Source organism: Lactuca virosa, chromosome 9, assembly GCF_052849685.1.
Source record: "Lactuca virosa cultivar CGN04683 chromosome 9, Lactuca_virosa_CGN04683_v6, whole genome shotgun sequence".
Taxonomy (NCBI): domain Eukaryota; kingdom Viridiplantae; phylum Streptophyta; class Magnoliopsida; order Asterales; family Asteraceae; genus Lactuca; species Lactuca virosa.
Genome location: NC_136434.1, coordinates 159,176,791 through 159,194,541, shown reverse-complemented (window position 1 = coordinate 159,194,541; position 17,751 = coordinate 159,176,791). Strand labels below are relative to the sequence as shown.

The window sequence follows — 17,751 nt, the reverse complement described above, 5'->3', positions numbered from 1 at the left end:
CCTTCTAACTCTCTTGCCCTACCTAGCAAATCTACATACTACCTGTAATGCTTCCTTTTTCGATCCGACACATCTAATCTTTTCATCAAAATCATGTGAAGTATAAGGCAACATTGTTGGAACAAGTTTTGAGAGAAGTTGATGCACATCCAGCAATCAATGGGGATGGTTATATTGTCAGCATGTAGTCCAAAGGTGCTACATACAAATGTGTTCATCAGATAACAATTTCATGAACTTGCCCATGAGGAAATAAAAATTAACGAATCTTTTTGGTATTAAAGGAGTGTAATAACTTCATCAATGGAAAAATAAAAATACAAGAGCTCAGATAGGCCTATTATAATGTCCTCACTTAAATATCAGACAAGACTGATGGACCCCTCCACCAGTAAGGCATGAAACATCACAGCTCTTGAAAATGCACCAGCCGGGAATCGAACCCGGGTCTGTACCGTGGCAGGGTATTATTCTACTACTAGACCACTGGTGCTTTTATGTTATGGTTTATCAACTAAAAAATATGTTTTATAGAAGAATCCAGATGATGGCCATTTAAAACTACAATTATTTTCTCTTTAAATTCCAAGCTAACACACAACCAAACAGTGAAACAAAACGATGGTCCATGGTCCATGTGTCTACTTTTATTTTTCATCAAATGTTGTATTGATTAAGGGTTATATGAACAAAGACTCTTTGCTTACAATATTAAATAAGAATAAATACCCATTTCCCATTTTAGATGTTAATTAAAACTGATTGTTTATTTGGCCACAGAATAAATCAAACAAACAAAAGGAATTAAAGAATAACTTAAAACAAGATGAAAAAAAAAAAAAAATACAAGATACCAATGTACGTAATATTAGATCATAATAAGATGGTCCGTTAAAAAAAAAAAAAAAAAAAAAAAAGACCATCATAAGATGGCAATTGGCAAGGCCTAAACTATCAATGGGGGATGAAAGATTACATTAACGCCAATGCTAAAAAGAAATATCAAAGGAAACAATAAAACTAGACATAATCCCAACATACACTTCCTACATGGCGTCTTAATTGAATATATTTCTAGATTTATTGACTAATAAGAATAATTGAATGAACATATATTGTTGTACCTAGGATCTTGCTTTAGTATTTTACAAAAGTTTTACAATTCGGTCATCGTACTTTGTTCGTTTGATATTTATTCTTTTCAAAACTATATACACTCCGTGAATTCCAACTATCAAATGGCATATTTATGTACCTTCCTATTTATAATCCTCTTGTCAGAGAACACACCTCTTGGTCAACTATAGGCATGCATGCCCAATGATTTCTCTTAAAAGCATTATACTTTGTTAAAGAGTTACTTTAGATATTATATTATCTTTTGAGTTCAACTTAATTCCTACACACACTCCTTACATAGAGTCATGTCATCCGAATAGCATTCCACGCCATACATTCTTTTACTTGAAGATCTCATGCTTGAATCCCAAAAAAGTGAAATTATTTATTTAGGCATCATACTTTCAACCTATACACATATACGCGTTAAACTTTGTCAATTAAAACAAACTGCAAAATACATGTTTTTGTAGCAAGTCATCAAGGAAAATATGAAAATTTGGTAAGCATAGTTTAATTTCTATCTCGGTGGTTGATTGAGTTTTCTTCATCGGTTGATAAAGTTGTGACTTGTGAGTTCAAAACTTCCCATCTGGATCACCAAGACCAATTCTAACATGGACACTATATCTTATACTATTTTTGTGTAAAACCTACACTAAAAACATATTTTAATATTATAATTATAAAATAATATATTCTTTATCAGTATATTAATCCCACTAACTATTATAAAGGTACAAATAGAGGCAATGATGACTTCCTATTCGTTAACACCAAAGAAAAAATGGAAGAATAAAAAAAAGAGCTCAGTAACGCCTCGAATATCTTCTCTTGAAGATCAGATAAGTTGATGGAACCATCCACCAGAAAGGGCACGAAACATCACAGCTCACGTAATGCACCAGCCGGGAATCGAACCCGGGTCTGTACCGTGGCAGGGTACTATTCTACCACTAGACCACTGGTGCTTTTGTTTATGTTTGCGAAATATAATAAATATAGCTCAAAACAACCATAAGTCAACTTTTATAGTCGCAGTCTTGCAGAATCTCCATCAAATATGAATAAATATTCTTTTTCAAGACTAAGAATAAATGCCCATTTTCTCCTTGTAGATGCCAAATTAATGTTGAACTTTTTTTTATTTGCCCACAATTCAAATCAAACAAACAAAAATAACTAAATACATATAAAGACAGGTAAAACAAAAAGAATTGAAGAATCCAACATCCCATATACAGTTTTATTTGACCATGACGAGAGATGAAACAATACATTAAAAATTAAAAGAAAGCAATAAAACTGTACTACCTATACTTTGAACTTTGAATTAAGAAAACAAAAGGCTAAATTAGCACAATACTAGAAAATAAAATTAATCATACCAAGTTCACAATCTTTTCATGTTACACCTTATGATCTCAAACTTTAAGTAATAAATACTATTTATAATCTTAAATGTCTTGTCAGATACACAATGACCCACTAGATGACAGACAGACTGATACCCATCCACCCTGAAACTACCAATAATCACCACAAGAACAAACACCATCTTTAAAATTATGAAACCGATTAGAATCCCTAACAACAATCTCCCTTTCGGTAACTTTCGATATAAACTTAGTAGCATTATGACAATCCCCACACACTCGTAAATTCTTAAAAATTCTAATAACCGTCTTAGGTGGCGTACTAATAATCCCATACGCAATCGCCAATCTCTCACTATGACTCATAAGAATCCGCTCCTTTTCATCCTCTTCAACATCTTGCAACACAAAGCTATAATCCGGAACATAACCGATAACCTTAATCTTCATCATCAAATCCTCCAATTCTTTATATATTTCATCACATTTCGAATGCGAATAATTCCCCGTATAAAAAACTTCCATTCTCTTATCGATTTCAACCGAACTCCACCCGGGCGTCTTCTTCAACCCCTTTTCATTAGCCATTAACCTAACCCTATTCACCCCTTCCCATTTTCCCGCATTCGCGTATATATTCGATAACAAAACATAATATCCAACATTTCCCTCATCAACTTCCAATAACTTATCCGAAACCACCTTTCCCAAATCGGTATTCCCGTAAATCCTACACGCGCCTAAAAGCGCACCCCAAACGGACGCATCGGGTGTTAAAGGCATAGATTTTATAAAATCATACGCTTTTTCTAACTCCCCGGCTCTACCTAACATATCGACATAACACCCGTAATGCTTCAACCCCGGTTTAATCCCATAATCTTTTTCCATCGCGTTGAAACACTGCTCGCCTTGTTCGATTAACCCCGAATGACTGCAAGCGGATAATAACGAAATGAAAGTTATCGCGTCCGGGTGGGCCCCACTCTCGATCATATTTTCAAAAAGTTTCAAACACGTTTCACCGTGTCCATGGATACCTAAACACGAGATAACCGCGTTCCATGGGACCGAATTCGTTTTAGGGACTTCATCAAATAACAACATCGCGTCTTTCACTTTTCCACATTTTCCATAGAAATCGATTAAACATGTCCCGATATAAAGGTCGAGAATTAATCCGGTTTTTAATACGTTCGAATGACTTTTTTGCCCTTCTTTTAACGCTCCGATAAGGGCATAAGCCGGAATTATACTCGCCCAGGTTCCTTGATTTGGGGTTACGAAATTTTTTTCCACCATATTTTGAAACACTTCAATGGCGTCACTTGCAAGACCGTTTTGCCCATACCCCGTAATCATCGTGTTCCAAGAAACAACGTCTTTAATCAAAATTCTTTCGAAAAGTTCACGGGCGTTTTCGACATTTCCCAATTTCGCGTACATGTCAACCACCGCGTTCCCGATTATAACATCTTTTACAAACCAAAATCTTCTTAGGATAAAACTATGGACACTTTTGCTACCTCGAGTGTCCCTAGACTGCGCGATACTCGAAGCAACACTTACTAATGTCAATAAGTCAGGGGCGAATCCGTCTTTTTGCATCTCACGGAAGAACCAAAGTGCGCGATCCGGATTTCCATTTTGCTCGTACGCGGATATAATTGAATTCCATGATACCAAATCTCGAGTCACCAAATTATCGAAAAACTTTTGAGAATTTTCAAGTTCACCGAATTTCGCGTAGAAATTTATAAACGCGTTTCCAACAAAAAGATCGGATTCGAGTCCGTGTTTTATGACATACAAATGGATTAATCTTCCTTGTGACATATCATCCATTTGTGCACAAATGGGAAGAACAGTTGAAACTGTAACAGAATCCAATTTAATCCCTTCAAATTTCATCTCATCCAAGATTTCTAACGCCTTTTTGCCTTTTCCATTTTGACAAAACCCTGAAATTATCGCATTCCAACAACCCATGTCTCGAAAGGGCATATTTGTGAATATCCCATAAGCAGCATCAAAGATACCAAAACGACAATACATATGAACCAAAGAAGCAGCTACAAAGACATCCCATTCCAACCCTGTTTTTGATATCCATGCGTGAATCCTTTTTCCATTATTTATATCACGACATGCTTTTATCACAGGGGGGAATGTGTAAAAATCAGGTTTGACTTCAAAAGTCAACATTTTGTATAAACAAGTGATAGCATCAGTATGCGCACCATTGTGAACATATGCAGATATCATGGAGTTCCAAGTGTAAACATCTTTTTGTGGGATTTGATCAAAAGTTTGTTGAGATAAAGAGATGTTACCAAGATTGGCGTAAAGATTGACAAGTCTTGTGGAAATGAAGAGACTTTGGACTTTTCCCAATACGATAAGTAATGCGTGAAGGCGTTTTGCAAGGTGGGTTTTTGTGCATGAGTGAAATAGAAGGTCGATATTAAGCTCTCTATTATTGTTATTGGTCCAGCTGTCATCTGATGAAGTTTGGGTATGAAGAAATCGCCCAGAAGAAAGAATGTTTGGAAAGTAGTTGCTTTTGTGATTTGGCAGAAATCTGGTAGAGAAAAATAAGATCTGTAAGTAGGAAAAAATGAAATCAAAAGATTATAATAACATGAGAAGATGAGATGATGATGTATGACAAGAATAAAGAGTCTTTGTGTCTTACCTACCTCCAATTAGAAGCCTGAGCATCGAAAGAATGGCTGAGGGCACTATATAGAATATACAACTCTTTCAACACCGATATAGAAATCTTAGCCTTTGGATAGTGATTGTCCTGTAAGTTTTGTGTAATTAATGAGCAATGTGTAACAGAAAGAGGAATGACAGGTAAAATTACACACAAAACTCACTCAGGAGTTTTGTCAAACACCTTGTATGCAATGCAAAGCAAGGGTATATCTTTATAAAGAAAGCATAGCTTGTACCTGGTAGAACACTTAATTTGTTGTCATATGCCGTTTCTAGAACAACTCATAGTTTTTCCGGTTATTTCATTCTAAGATTTATGAGTTACCGGTTCATGTATGTTGACAAATTGGTTTTCGGCTCAAAGAAACACCTAACTAAATACAAAATGGGGTCCAGCAGAGATTTCGTGGGAGAAAGGGGGTGTTTACCTGACTTCCTCCGAAAAGATGGACGGCGTCGGCGATGGAAAATTAATGCAACGACGAACGGAGAAGATGGATGGCGATGCAGCGCGATTTCTTGGGTTATGCGGGAAAAAGGCCGGGAGAAAATAAAGGAAGAAATAAAGTGTTAGGCCCGTTTTATAGTTTCTGACAAAGAAAGTGGGGAAAGGTCGAGTTTTTATCTTGACCATGGTATTTTGAATTTTTATTTACAAAACCCTTGTACTTTCTAATTTAATTACCAAAACAATGTGATTTACTTTATAGTGGGTTTAAAATGTTGTTTTTCTTAATCTTTTACGTTAAAAAATTCATATTACGAATAACATTCAAAGTATTAGTTTTTAATTGTAATAGATATTTCTCCAAATTTAAATTTTCTACAAAAATATTTATTTTCTTTATTTTTAAAAAGTTATATCTCTATCTTAATAAAAGAATTCATTTTTGTTACCCTTTTTTTTAGAACAGCAAATCTACACTACTCCTAATACCACCTATGTCTCCAATGAGACTTGAACCCTCAACCTCTAGGAGGGATGGCAACACCCAATACCGCTGGGCTAGAAACCTTTTAGTTTTTGCCACCATTCATCTCCTTAACCCATATGTTTTCAAAGTAGAGTTCCAAATTTGCCCTTCTAACCATATATCCGATTAATAATCCTATTTATAATCTCGCTCAAAGTTTTTTTTTACCAAATACTCAATCTGTCCAATCTCATTCCTGCACAAAGCGGAAACAAGTTAGATTTTTAACTTCAACCCTAGAAATCAGCTCCCAGTTTACCGAAATTTCGTCTTGATTAACAAGATCTGCATAAATGATGAATGTAATGTCACAATATTTCTCCCAACTCACCAAGATTCATTCCCTAAAATTGAAAATTATTTTGTTCTTCCACAAATCGATCCATTCCGCTTCCGAAAGGGATTATTTTTTTATTTTTTATTTTTTTTGCGTGTTCTACATGTACTGAATGTTTTAATCAGTAGGTTTTTGGGTTCGACATCTTTTGTCGATCGGTGCTAAGGTATTACTTTTAGGGTTCAGAGCAAGAAAATGAAGTATATATGTATCAAATCAAGAAGATGTACAACGAGGGCAATGTATTGGTTCAAGAGTTCCACATATATTTTATTTGTTTTGTACCGATCTTTTTTTAATTGCTTTGTGTTTATTTGGATTACTTCTGGTTCATGAAGGTACTTAGCATTTCTCATCTGAAAAATTATCTGGTTTGGCAGGTTCTTAGCAAGCAAATCGGTTATTCAAGTTCTAAATTCTAAGTTCTGATTAAACCCAAACTTTAACTTAACTAATCAGTTTTCTGAATTACTGTTTGCAAGCTATATTTCATTGCCAAAACTTAATCGAAGTACATGTTGATCACTACAAAACTACAAAGTGAAAGCTGTGAAAATTCTCTGAGTTTTGTAAAAAGCACAATTTATTTGCCGATATTTTGAAAATTGCAAGCAACAAGGTATTTAAAACGCACAATATGGACAAGAATATGGGATTAATGATTCTTCTGGAGGAGGTTATGTTCCTTTGAGGTTGTTTAAGGTCTTTATAAACAATCTGATGAGGCTTCATCATCATCTTTTCAACCAATTCTTGAATTCATACCACAATTGATGCTACCTCCGTTTATGCTCTTTGTTAAAAATGTTGTTGGATTTGATTGGAGCTAAATTTTCAATATTTATATTGGTAGATATATTTTCCAATTCTTTTTTACCAATTCTTAATAAAAAGTATATAAAATAAAAATTAACTTATTTATTTATTTATATTTTTAAGCATACCAACATACGGTTTTTTAATCCAAACTAGCAACAACCTATTAGTTAACGCAAATTAGCAAAATAAGTTCCTTTTTAAACTAAACGACAACACACTATTAGTTAAACCAAATTAGCAAATAATAATAATAATAACAATAATAATAATAATAATAATAACCTAACCGACAACATTTTTAATTATATCTTATTTATTTATTAAAATCTTATAAATCTTTGATTTTTCATCACCATTTTTAATTATCAATATTATTTTTCTTTTTTATCTCGTGGTTTCCACGGATTGGAACCTAGTTTCATACAATATAACAAACTCAAATCGTAGTGTAGAAAATCTATATTTCACAAATAAATAAATAAATTGTCTTCGACTAATTCATTGTTTGCTAACCACTATATTGTGTCCACAACCACATGTCACTATTCTTTATTTATATTAGTAGATCATAGTGCAAAAAGTAACACCTTTTTTTTAGCTTTCGAGATAGATAATGACACAAAATGATATGAGACGACATTAAAATTAATAGTTAAAAATAATAAAGTGAAAGTTTTATAAATATTAAAAAATGAAATGTATTCAAAACATATCGAGTAAATGTAACCTAAATTAATATATATATATATATATATATATATATATATATATATATATATATATATATATGTTATGAATTAAGCGTAATTAATGTAACTATAAATCAAACAAAACTAGTAAACTTTGATAAGAACTTTAATTGAGAAGAAAGAATATTTATAGAGAATATGAAAGTTATATCTCTTATAACTTTTTGGTGTGTTTCATTCTTTACAATGGAGAGGTATTTATACTATAAATTTCACTAACATATAATTGTAACTAGTTAGAAATGTTGACAAATTTACCATGCACCAATTATTATGTCATCCACCAATTATTTACAACACCACCAATTATTTACAACACTCCCCCTTGGATGACATCATTTTAGCGTTCAACTTTGACGTACTGCCTCATTAAAAACCTTGCTAAAGAAAACCCAGTGGGAAAAAACTTTAGCGAAGGGAAAAAGAGTGCAGTGTATAGTTGACTCCCCCTTATTTAGACATCTGTCACATTATATTTTATGCACATGTCGCATTCCGATGCCATGGACATGTTTCCTGAAGATTACAGTAGGAAGTGCCTTCGTAAAAAGGTCTGCTGCATTGTTACTGGATTGAACATATTTGATTTCAACTTTATGGTTCTTTATAAGCTCTTGAGTGTACTCGAAAAACTTTGGAGGTATATGTTTTGTCCTGTCGCTCTTGATATATCCTTCTTTCATTTGAGTAACACATGCTGAGTTATCTTCGTATATTAAAGTTGGACCTATATCTTTTTCAAGTCCACATGAAGTTAAAACTAGATGTGTCATTGATCTCAACCATGTACATTCTCTACTAGCTTCATTTAGTGCAATTACTTCAGCATGATTTGAGGATGTGGCAACAAGTGTTTGCTTTTGAGAACGCCAGGAAATTGCGGTACCTCCATTCATGAATACGTATCCAGTTTGAGATCTAGCTTTATGAGGATCAGACAAATAACCTGCATCTGCATAACCAATTAAGCTTTCTTTTGAATTGTTAGGATAAAATAACCCTAAATCACTAGTTCCTCGAAGGTATCGAAAAATATGTTTGATTCCATTCCAATGTCTTTTTGTTGGGGCTGAACTAAATCTTGCTAGCAAGTTTACAGCGAAAGAAATGTTAGGTCTAGTACAATTGGTAAGATACATAAGAGTTCCAATTGCATTAAGGTATGGTACTTCTGGACCAAGGACTTCTTCATTTTCTTCGCATGGACGAAATGGATCCTTGTCAATATTTAATGATCTAACAACCATTGGAGTGCTTAAAGGATTAGCATTGTCCATATTGAAACGTCTCAAGACTCTTTCTGTGTAATTTGATTGATGTATGAGTATTCCGTTAGGCATATGCTCAATCTGTACACCAAGACAATATTTGGTTTTTCCAAGATCTTTCATTTCAAACTCTTTCTTTAAAAGTTCAATCACTTCAAGGATTTCTTTATTCGTTCCAATGATGTTTAGATCATCAACATAGACTGCTATGATCACATATCCAGATGTTGTTTTCTTAATAAATACACATGAACAAATAGTGTTATTTTTATAACCTTTACTTGTCAAATAATCGCTCAAACGATTGTACCACATGCGCCCAAATTGTTTTAACCCATACAAAGATCATTGTAATTTTATAGAGTACATTTCTTTGGGTTTTGCACTTAATGCTTCAGGCATTTTAAATCCTTCAGGGATTTTCATATAGATATCACTATCAAGTGATCCATACAAGTAAGCTATAACAACATCCATAAGACGCATCTCTAAATTTTTAGATACTGCCAAGTTGATTAAATATCTGAAAGTGGTTGCATCCATTACCGGTGAATAAGTTTCTTCATAATCAATTCCAGGTCTCTGAGAGAAACCTTGAGCAACAAGCCTGGCCTTGTATCTTACAATTTCGTCTTTCTCATTTCTTTTTCGTACGAAGATCCATCTATATCCTAATGGTTTCACAACTTCAGGTGTGAGGATAATGTTCCCAAAAACCTTTCTCTTGTTAAGAGAATTTAATTCAACTTGCATAACTTCCTTCCATTTAGCCCAATCATTTCTTCTTTGACATTCAATGACAGATTGTGGTTCGGGATCATCATTCATAATATCACATGCAACTGAATAAGAAAATATTGCACTTATATTGTTAGTTTCATTTTGGTCACATATTCTATTTGTCTAACCATAATTTAATGCATCATCCTCCTTTCCTGGGGGAATTTGAATAATTCGTGTTTCTCCAGGAACACTTTCATCGTGATCTAGTGCATTTTCTGCTCCTCTTCTTTTTCGTGGGTTCTTATCCTTAGAACCAAATGGCCTTCCACGCTTCAGGCGTGTTTTAGACTCTTGAGTGACTTTATCATCAGATTGTCCATGTGGAATGTCAATTCGAGCTGGAACATTGACAGCTGGTATATATGATTTAGTCACCCTTTTTGTGTCAGTAAATGCATCAGGTAATTGATTTGCCATTTCTTGGAAATGCATTATCTTTTGAACTTCCATGTCACATTGCTTTGTGCGAGGGTCAAGATATGATAAAGTAGGCTCATGCCATGACACATCCTTTTCCAGAATCTTCTTTTTTCCACCTAATGATGGGAAATTTGCCTCATCAAATTGACAATCTGCTAGGCGTGCTGTGAAAACATCACCTGTTAATGGTTCAAGATATCTTATAATAGAGACCGACTCATAACCAACATATATTCCCAACCTTCTTTGAGGACCCATTTTTGTCCGTTGAGGTGGTGCAATAGGGACATATACTGCACACCCAAAAATTCTCAAATGGGATATATTTGGCTCTTGACCGAAAGCAAGTTATAGTGGAGAATATACATGATATGAACTTGGTCTCATGCGTATCAATGATCCAGCATGTAAGATTGCATGGCCCCAAACAGAAACAGGAAGGTTGGTCCTCATTATCAATGGTCTAGCTCTTAGCTGGAGACGTTTAATCAGTGATTCAGCTAAACCATTTTGTGTGTGTACATGAGCAACTGGATGCTTAACAACAATTCCTACAGACATACAATAGTCATTAAATGCTTGTGAAGTAAATTCACCAGCATTATCAAGTCTCACTCTTTTGATAGTATAATCAGGGAAATGTGCCCTTAATTTAATAATTTGGGCAAGAAACTTTGCAAATGCCATATTACGAGTTGATAATAGGCAAACATGAGACCATTTGCTGGATGCATCTATTAAGACCATAAAGTATCTAAATGGTCCAGATGGTGGGTGAATCGGTCCACATATATCACCTTGAATTCTTTCTAGAAATCTAGGTGACTCCCTTTCAACTTTCATTGGAGAGTGTTTTATAATTAACTTTCCAAGGGAACAAGATGTACATGGTTTTATGCTATTGGATTGAGGGAACTTTTGGTCCTTCAATGGATGCCCATGTGTATTCTCAATTATCCTTCGCATCATTGTTAATCCTGGGTGGCCCAACCTATCATGCCATAAACTGAATGTCCCAGGATCACAATGTTTTCCTTCGACTACCATATTTGATTCAATCATATGTATATATGTATAATACAGACCTGAATCAAGTGTTGGTAGTTTTTCAAGCACATGGTTTGTGTCTATAATATACATATATTTCTTATTTTCAATGGTCACAGTTTTTGTGTCATATCCTTTGAAATATATGTCATTGAAACTTAATAAGTTTCTATTAGACTTTGGAGAAAATAAGGCATTTTCTATACAAAAGCTTGTACCATTTGGTAATATAAAATGGGATTTCCCGGTTCCCTCTATCAAGTCTGCAGGACCTGATATTGTATGTATGACTGTTTTTGTTGGTACTAATTCTGAAAAATATTTCTTTGATTTCAGAATAGTATGTGTACTACCACTATCTGCTATACAAAGATCTCCAATCTTTTCTTGGTGTTGTGCTCCAGTTGGACTCATATTAAACTTCACATATAAAAGGAATAATAAGTGAATAAACATAATCATAATTATTATTAAAAAGAAATTTCATTTATTGTAGGAAAGACATTACATGAAAAACAAACGAAGGAAAAACAGTTTTACTAGAACAATAATAGATTTTTTTTTTAGTTTATGTCTTCTATGTCATTGCAGAAATCAGCAACATTTAGCGGAGTGAATTCAACATTATCATAGAGGTTTGCTTCTTTTCCTTTTCCTTTTCCTTTAATGGACTCTTGATAAAGTTGACAAAGATGTGCAGGTGTGCGACAGGTCCTTGACCAATGGCCTGTGCTACCACATCTATAACATGAACCATCAGATTTTTGTGATGTCCCAGTGTCATGCCTTGCCACTTTGGCCTTATCTTGTGTGTGGACATTGTTTCTTTGTGAATATTGGTAATTATTTCTTTTCTGGCCACGACCACGATTATTACCTTGTCCACGACCAGAATTATGGTTCTGATTTTGGCTTTGGTTTCGATTAAAATAGCCACGGCCTCGCCCTCGACCACGACCTCGCCCTCGTCCACGTGTATTGTTTCGATGACCATCAATATTTGTAGCATTTGCTTCAGGAAGTGCTACTGATCCCGTTGGACGAGATTCATGGTTTTTCATTAAGAGTTCATTGTTTTGCTCTGCAACGAGCAGACATGCATTCAGTTCAGAATACCTTGTGAACTTTTGCATCCGATATTGTTGCATCAAAGTAATGTTTGTTGCATGAAATGTTGAGTAAGTTTTCTCCAACATATCTTCATCAGTAACCTCTTGTCAACAATACTTGAGTTGTGAACATATTCTGAACAAAGCTGAGTTGTATTCATTTACTTTCTTGAAGTCTTGAAACCTTAGTGTTCTCCATTCATCTCTAGCATTTGGAAGTATAACTTCCTTTTGATGATCAAATCTTTCTTTCAAAAGATTCCAGAGAATACTTGGATCAGTAACATCAAGATATTCAAATCTCAACATTTCATCAATATGTTTATGAAGGAAAACTTGTGCTTTTACTTTGTCTTGTGCCAAGCAATTATTAAATTCATATATAGTATTTGAGATACCCATGGATTCAAGATGCATTTTTACATCTATCATCCATGGCACATAGTTTTCCCACTAACTTCAAGTGCTGCAAACTTGAGCTTTGCAATGTTGGACATAATGTAACTATAAATTTTAAACAAAATTAAAATTAAAATTAAAATCCATTTATTTCAATAAATATTACACAAAAAAGAAGCGGTAAAGCTGACATTGCATACAAGCCTAAAAGTAGATGAAATTCCATATTATCTTCGATGTTAAGGATTGGGATGAAAAGTAACATGACTATTATAGTCATGATTATCACAAAAGGATGAATCATCTTGAAGCTTGATTTCTTGAAATTGATTTATTTGATACAAGAGAGAAAAATTTGTTGTGGGTAAAATAAGCAGGGTAAAGATGTTTATTTATGGTAAAAAAAATATAGCCGTTGTTTTTGCTGTTTATAACTGTTGCATATATATTCCCGTTGTGTATATATGTATATGTATTTTATAAATCATGTAATAAGACTTATAACTAATACATAACTTTACTAATTAGAAACATAAATAAATATTAGTAAATGTTTAAATAAAATTATGAAGAGTATCTAAAATATAAATAAACATTGACATGTATAAATAAATATAATTTAAATGTTAGTATGCACAAATAAAAGTTAGTAGCATAATATAAATGTTAGTATGCATAAATAAAAGTTAGTAGCATAATATAAATGTTAGTATGCATAAATAAAAGTTAGTTGCATAATGTAAATGTTAGTATAAAAATTAGAATACATAAAGAAATGTTAGTATAAGAAATAAAAATTGTTAGTAGTCCATAATGTCCATAATGTATAAGTTTCGTTAATTCATTAGTATTATTATTATTTTAATATTATTGAGGTTTTTATAATTAATAGTGTTTTTAATAAGTAATACATACCTTGATTAAAATAGATGTGATTTTCCACTTGTTTAATAACCTTGATTAAAGCTTTCGTGCTGATAACGTGTTATGAATTAAGCGTAATTAATGTAACTATAAATCAAACCAAACTAGTAAACTTTGATAAGAACTTTAATTGAGAAGAAAGAATATTTAGAGAGAATATGAAAGTTATATCTCTTATAACTTTTTGGTGTGTTTCATTCTTTACAATGGAGGGGTATTTATACTACAAATTTTACTAACATATAATTGTAACTAGTTAGAAATGTTGACAAATTTACCATGCACCAATTATTATGTCATCCACCAATTATTTACAACAATATATATATTATTAATATAAAGTGGATAAATTTAAAATAAAATACCAAAAAAATTCAGAAATCCTACTCGAATAAACACAATTATGGATCAGCAAATCTTTTTCTTGTTCTGGAAGGACATGTATTCTGATAATGACCAGGTTGCCTACAAGTTCCACAAAGATTATTTTTTCCCATCTTTAATGTCCATTCCATTTTGTAGTCTTGTCGAGCGAGGACGACCTTTTTCCTTTCGTTTTAACTCTGAATTTGGAAGCATTCCTTGAATAGTTGTCTCCGGCCAATATGATTCATGAGGAACCGGGAAAAACTCAGATGCCTAAGTAGCCGAATACTTAACAATTGAGTAATATTGTTGAATATATTGACTATTATTTAAAGAAAGATAGGCACACGCACTCAATACATGAGAACATGGATATTTGTATGCCTCCCACTTACCACATGTGCAAGATTTTTTCTCCAAATCAACAACTTGCACATTTTTTCCTTTCTAGGTCACCACCTCTAAAATTCCTTTTGCTCGGTTAAATGATTTCAAGTTGTGTGCATAGCTTTTGACATTGATATTACTTTTTTTACAAGCACATGGGGTGTAAACATATCTCCTTTAGCTTGAGCAGTTGATCCTAAAAGACGTCTGACATCAAAGTAGTGAACCAATCTATAGAATGTAAGTTGGACACATGAAGTGATTGGTAAAAAAACGAGCACCTTTAAGTACACTGTTGAAAATCTCTGACATATTTGTAGTGAGCAATCCATAACGCTTTCCACAATCATGTGCAAGTGTCCATCTACAAAGTGAGTGCCCCTCGATCCATTGGCGAGCTTGTGCATTTAGTTTTCCAATTTCTTCCATAATGGAGTTGAACGTACGAACTTGGTTCTGACTCCCAGCACGGTAAGCTAAAACTTTCAATTGTGAGTTACGAAACTTGTCATGGAAGTTGTTGACGAAATGTCGCAAACAATACCTGTAAAAATATTTTCAAATGTCATTTATAAATTAATCGTACCATAAAAGTGGTTAACGAAATAAAATAAATAATACTTGTGAAAACTATATGGCTCCAACCAGGGAGATCCTCGCTCATTAACAACCTTTAGTATTCCACTATGACGATCAGATATTAAATAAATGCCCTCTCGTTCTTTTACCACATGCTTCTTGACATGATTAAGAAGCCAATGCCAACTACTATATGACTCATTCTCAACATTAGCAAATGCTAGAGGAAAATTTTGATTGTTACCATCAAGTCCCATTGCAATCATCATCTTTCCCTTGTACTTGCCATATAAATCTGTCGCGTCAATGCTAATAACAGGTCGACAGTGCTTAAATCCATTTATAGATGGAGAAAAAGCCCAAAAAAAAGGTTGGACTCCATCTGATCCACATCAATTGATCTCGCAGTGCACCATTCAACTATAGTTACAAGATTAAAATATTGGAGTGTAGTAAGAAATTTTGGTAAAATAATATAAGATTCCTCCCAGATTCCATATATTCGTTCAATCGCCTTCTGCTTTCCTAACCAAACCTTCCTGTATGAAGGAGTGTATCCTAATTTATCAATTATTTCGGCTCTCAAAGTAGGGACACTAATAGATGGTTGTTCCTTAATAAGGTGCTCTGTTTCTTGAGTTATCAAGCTTGCATCTAGATTTGGGTGGTCTTGAGTAATCATATTTTGAAAACAAGTATGTGGACCTGTGTATCGTGTTATCTCAAAATACCCACTACGCTGACATTTACATGCACGCAATTGCCACTTACAACCAGTTTGTGAACATAACTTGCATCTTATCTTCCATATAGTTGGACATGTTTCAATAACCTCATATTGTCGGTGCTTCCTAATCGTGTAGAGCTTGATGGTTCTGATAAGTTCTTCCTTACTTTTAAAAGAGTTTTCTCCTAACTCTTGAATTAAATCACTTGTATTTTCAGAGTGTGACATCATCCAATTGTCAACATTAGCCACATCTATTCCTTCTAAACTTGTAAAACCAGTTGGTGCCTTAATGCCATCTCCCTCTACATTTGCATCTCCTTCACTATCATTATCATTATCATATAAATCTTCTTGACCAATTTCATCGTCTTCATTGTCCATGTCAAATCCACTATCAATTCCATTGGTCACAACGGAAAAGTGTGAAATCATGTCGAAGTCCTCATTTTGAATCATGTCTGACACACCATTAGTATGAATCATAGCCTGTGATAAAGTTGTGTCCCTTTCTTGTTCTATCGAAAAAGTTTCTCGACATCTGTAGTTAATATAAAAAAAATCAACAAAAATAAAAGTAAAACTTAGCATTGTCGTGGAAGTAATGAAAAATAATTATGAAGATATCAAGAAGTTTAGAGATGGAACAAAGATGATCCAAATCTATTCCTTGTGTATGAATGTATAGAAACAGTGAGATAACAAAAAAGAAATAACTCAAAACTTTACGTTGGTACCGTCTAAATGTGGTGTAAAGCCACTTTTTCTTTATTTACAGTTGGCCCCTAGACTATAGTAATGCTGGTCAAGTTGACTAGAATTTTAATTTTACTATCACATTTATCAACACTTTGAAAATTAATGTAGAAAATTAGTTTTCAATACCTTGGTGTTATCTCTATGTGATTTTTAATGCCATTGACTTCAACTTCTAAGTATAGATCAATATTACTTAGTTCTTGATGGAGACTAAACGCATCAAACATGATCTCAACGTCATTGTCATCCGTAATTGAGAGAGGAATATATGTCATTACTTTTCGAACAACCGATGGATATCTGCAAATTACTTTAATGCGCTTTTTTTGCTTATCAATCGACGTAGCAATATGGATTTGATCGATGAGTTCATTGAATTGTATTCCGCATTGAACCTTGAAAGCTTTATTCGCAGACTTGTTGTAAGTTATACCTTCTTCTCCGTCATAATTTTTTCCATCCCAATAACATACTAATGTAACAAATTTTGATGTCATGGCAATGAAAATCTATAAAAAAACAAAGTATTTATTTCAAAGGATTAAACATCATATTAATATATAAAACACATGCATCGATTACAAAACTTACTACCCTAAATAAAGAACAGGTATTATAAGAATCACATAAGTTACTTTTGCAAGATCTTAAAGATATTATATAGTAAAAAAAAACTAAATATAAAAGCATGAAACTCACGCATAGTAGCAACATGTTTGAAGTGATGAAAAGAACCATTAACATATATAACAGTGGAGTAAAAGATATACAAGAAATGTCTATCTGACGAAACCCTCGTTGTCCCGCTAGATGAAATTGAGGTAAATGAAAACCTTCATTTTGTCGAGGAACCCGTTGAAATAATGGACGGGGAAGTGAAACGAACAA

General features: G+C 33.4%; 1 protein-coding gene and 3 non-coding genes across 4 annotated transcripts; all 4 read right to left on the bottom strand.

Annotated features, from left to right (window-relative positions):
* Positions 1–323: 323 nt before the first annotated feature.
* Positions 324–415, bottom strand: LOC145141498 (small nucleolar RNA snoR114). Its single transcript, XR_013722706.1, has one exon. It is a non-coding gene; the product is annotated as a small nucleolar RNA snoR114 (small nucleolar RNA).
* A 7-nt stretch (positions 416–422) lies between these two features.
* On the bottom strand, positions 423–493 carry TRNAG-GCC (transfer RNA glycine (anticodon GCC)). The gene has a single exon. It is a non-coding gene; the product is annotated as a tRNA-Gly (tRNA).
* A 1,526-nt stretch (positions 494–2,019) lies between these two features.
* On the bottom strand, positions 2,020–2,090 carry TRNAG-GCC (transfer RNA glycine (anticodon GCC)). Its single transcript has one exon. It is a non-coding gene; the product is annotated as a tRNA-Gly (tRNA).
* Positions 2,091–2,473: 383 nt separating this feature from the next.
* On the bottom strand, positions 2,474–5,789 carry EMB2758 (Tetratricopeptide repeat (TPR)-like superfamily protein). The gene is made up of 3 exons (XM_079072436.1): positions 5,645–5,789; positions 5,191–5,301; positions 2,474–5,076 (listed from the first exon to the last, which is right to left on the bottom strand). The coding sequence occupies exons 2-3, from the start codon at positions 5,214–5,216 to the stop codon at positions 2,646–2,648; spliced, it is 2,457 nt and encodes an 818-aa protein (XP_078928562.1). The 5' UTR covers positions 5,217–5,301; positions 5,645–5,789; the 3' UTR covers positions 2,474–2,645.
* Between the last annotated feature and the right edge of the window lie 11,962 nt (positions 5,790–17,751).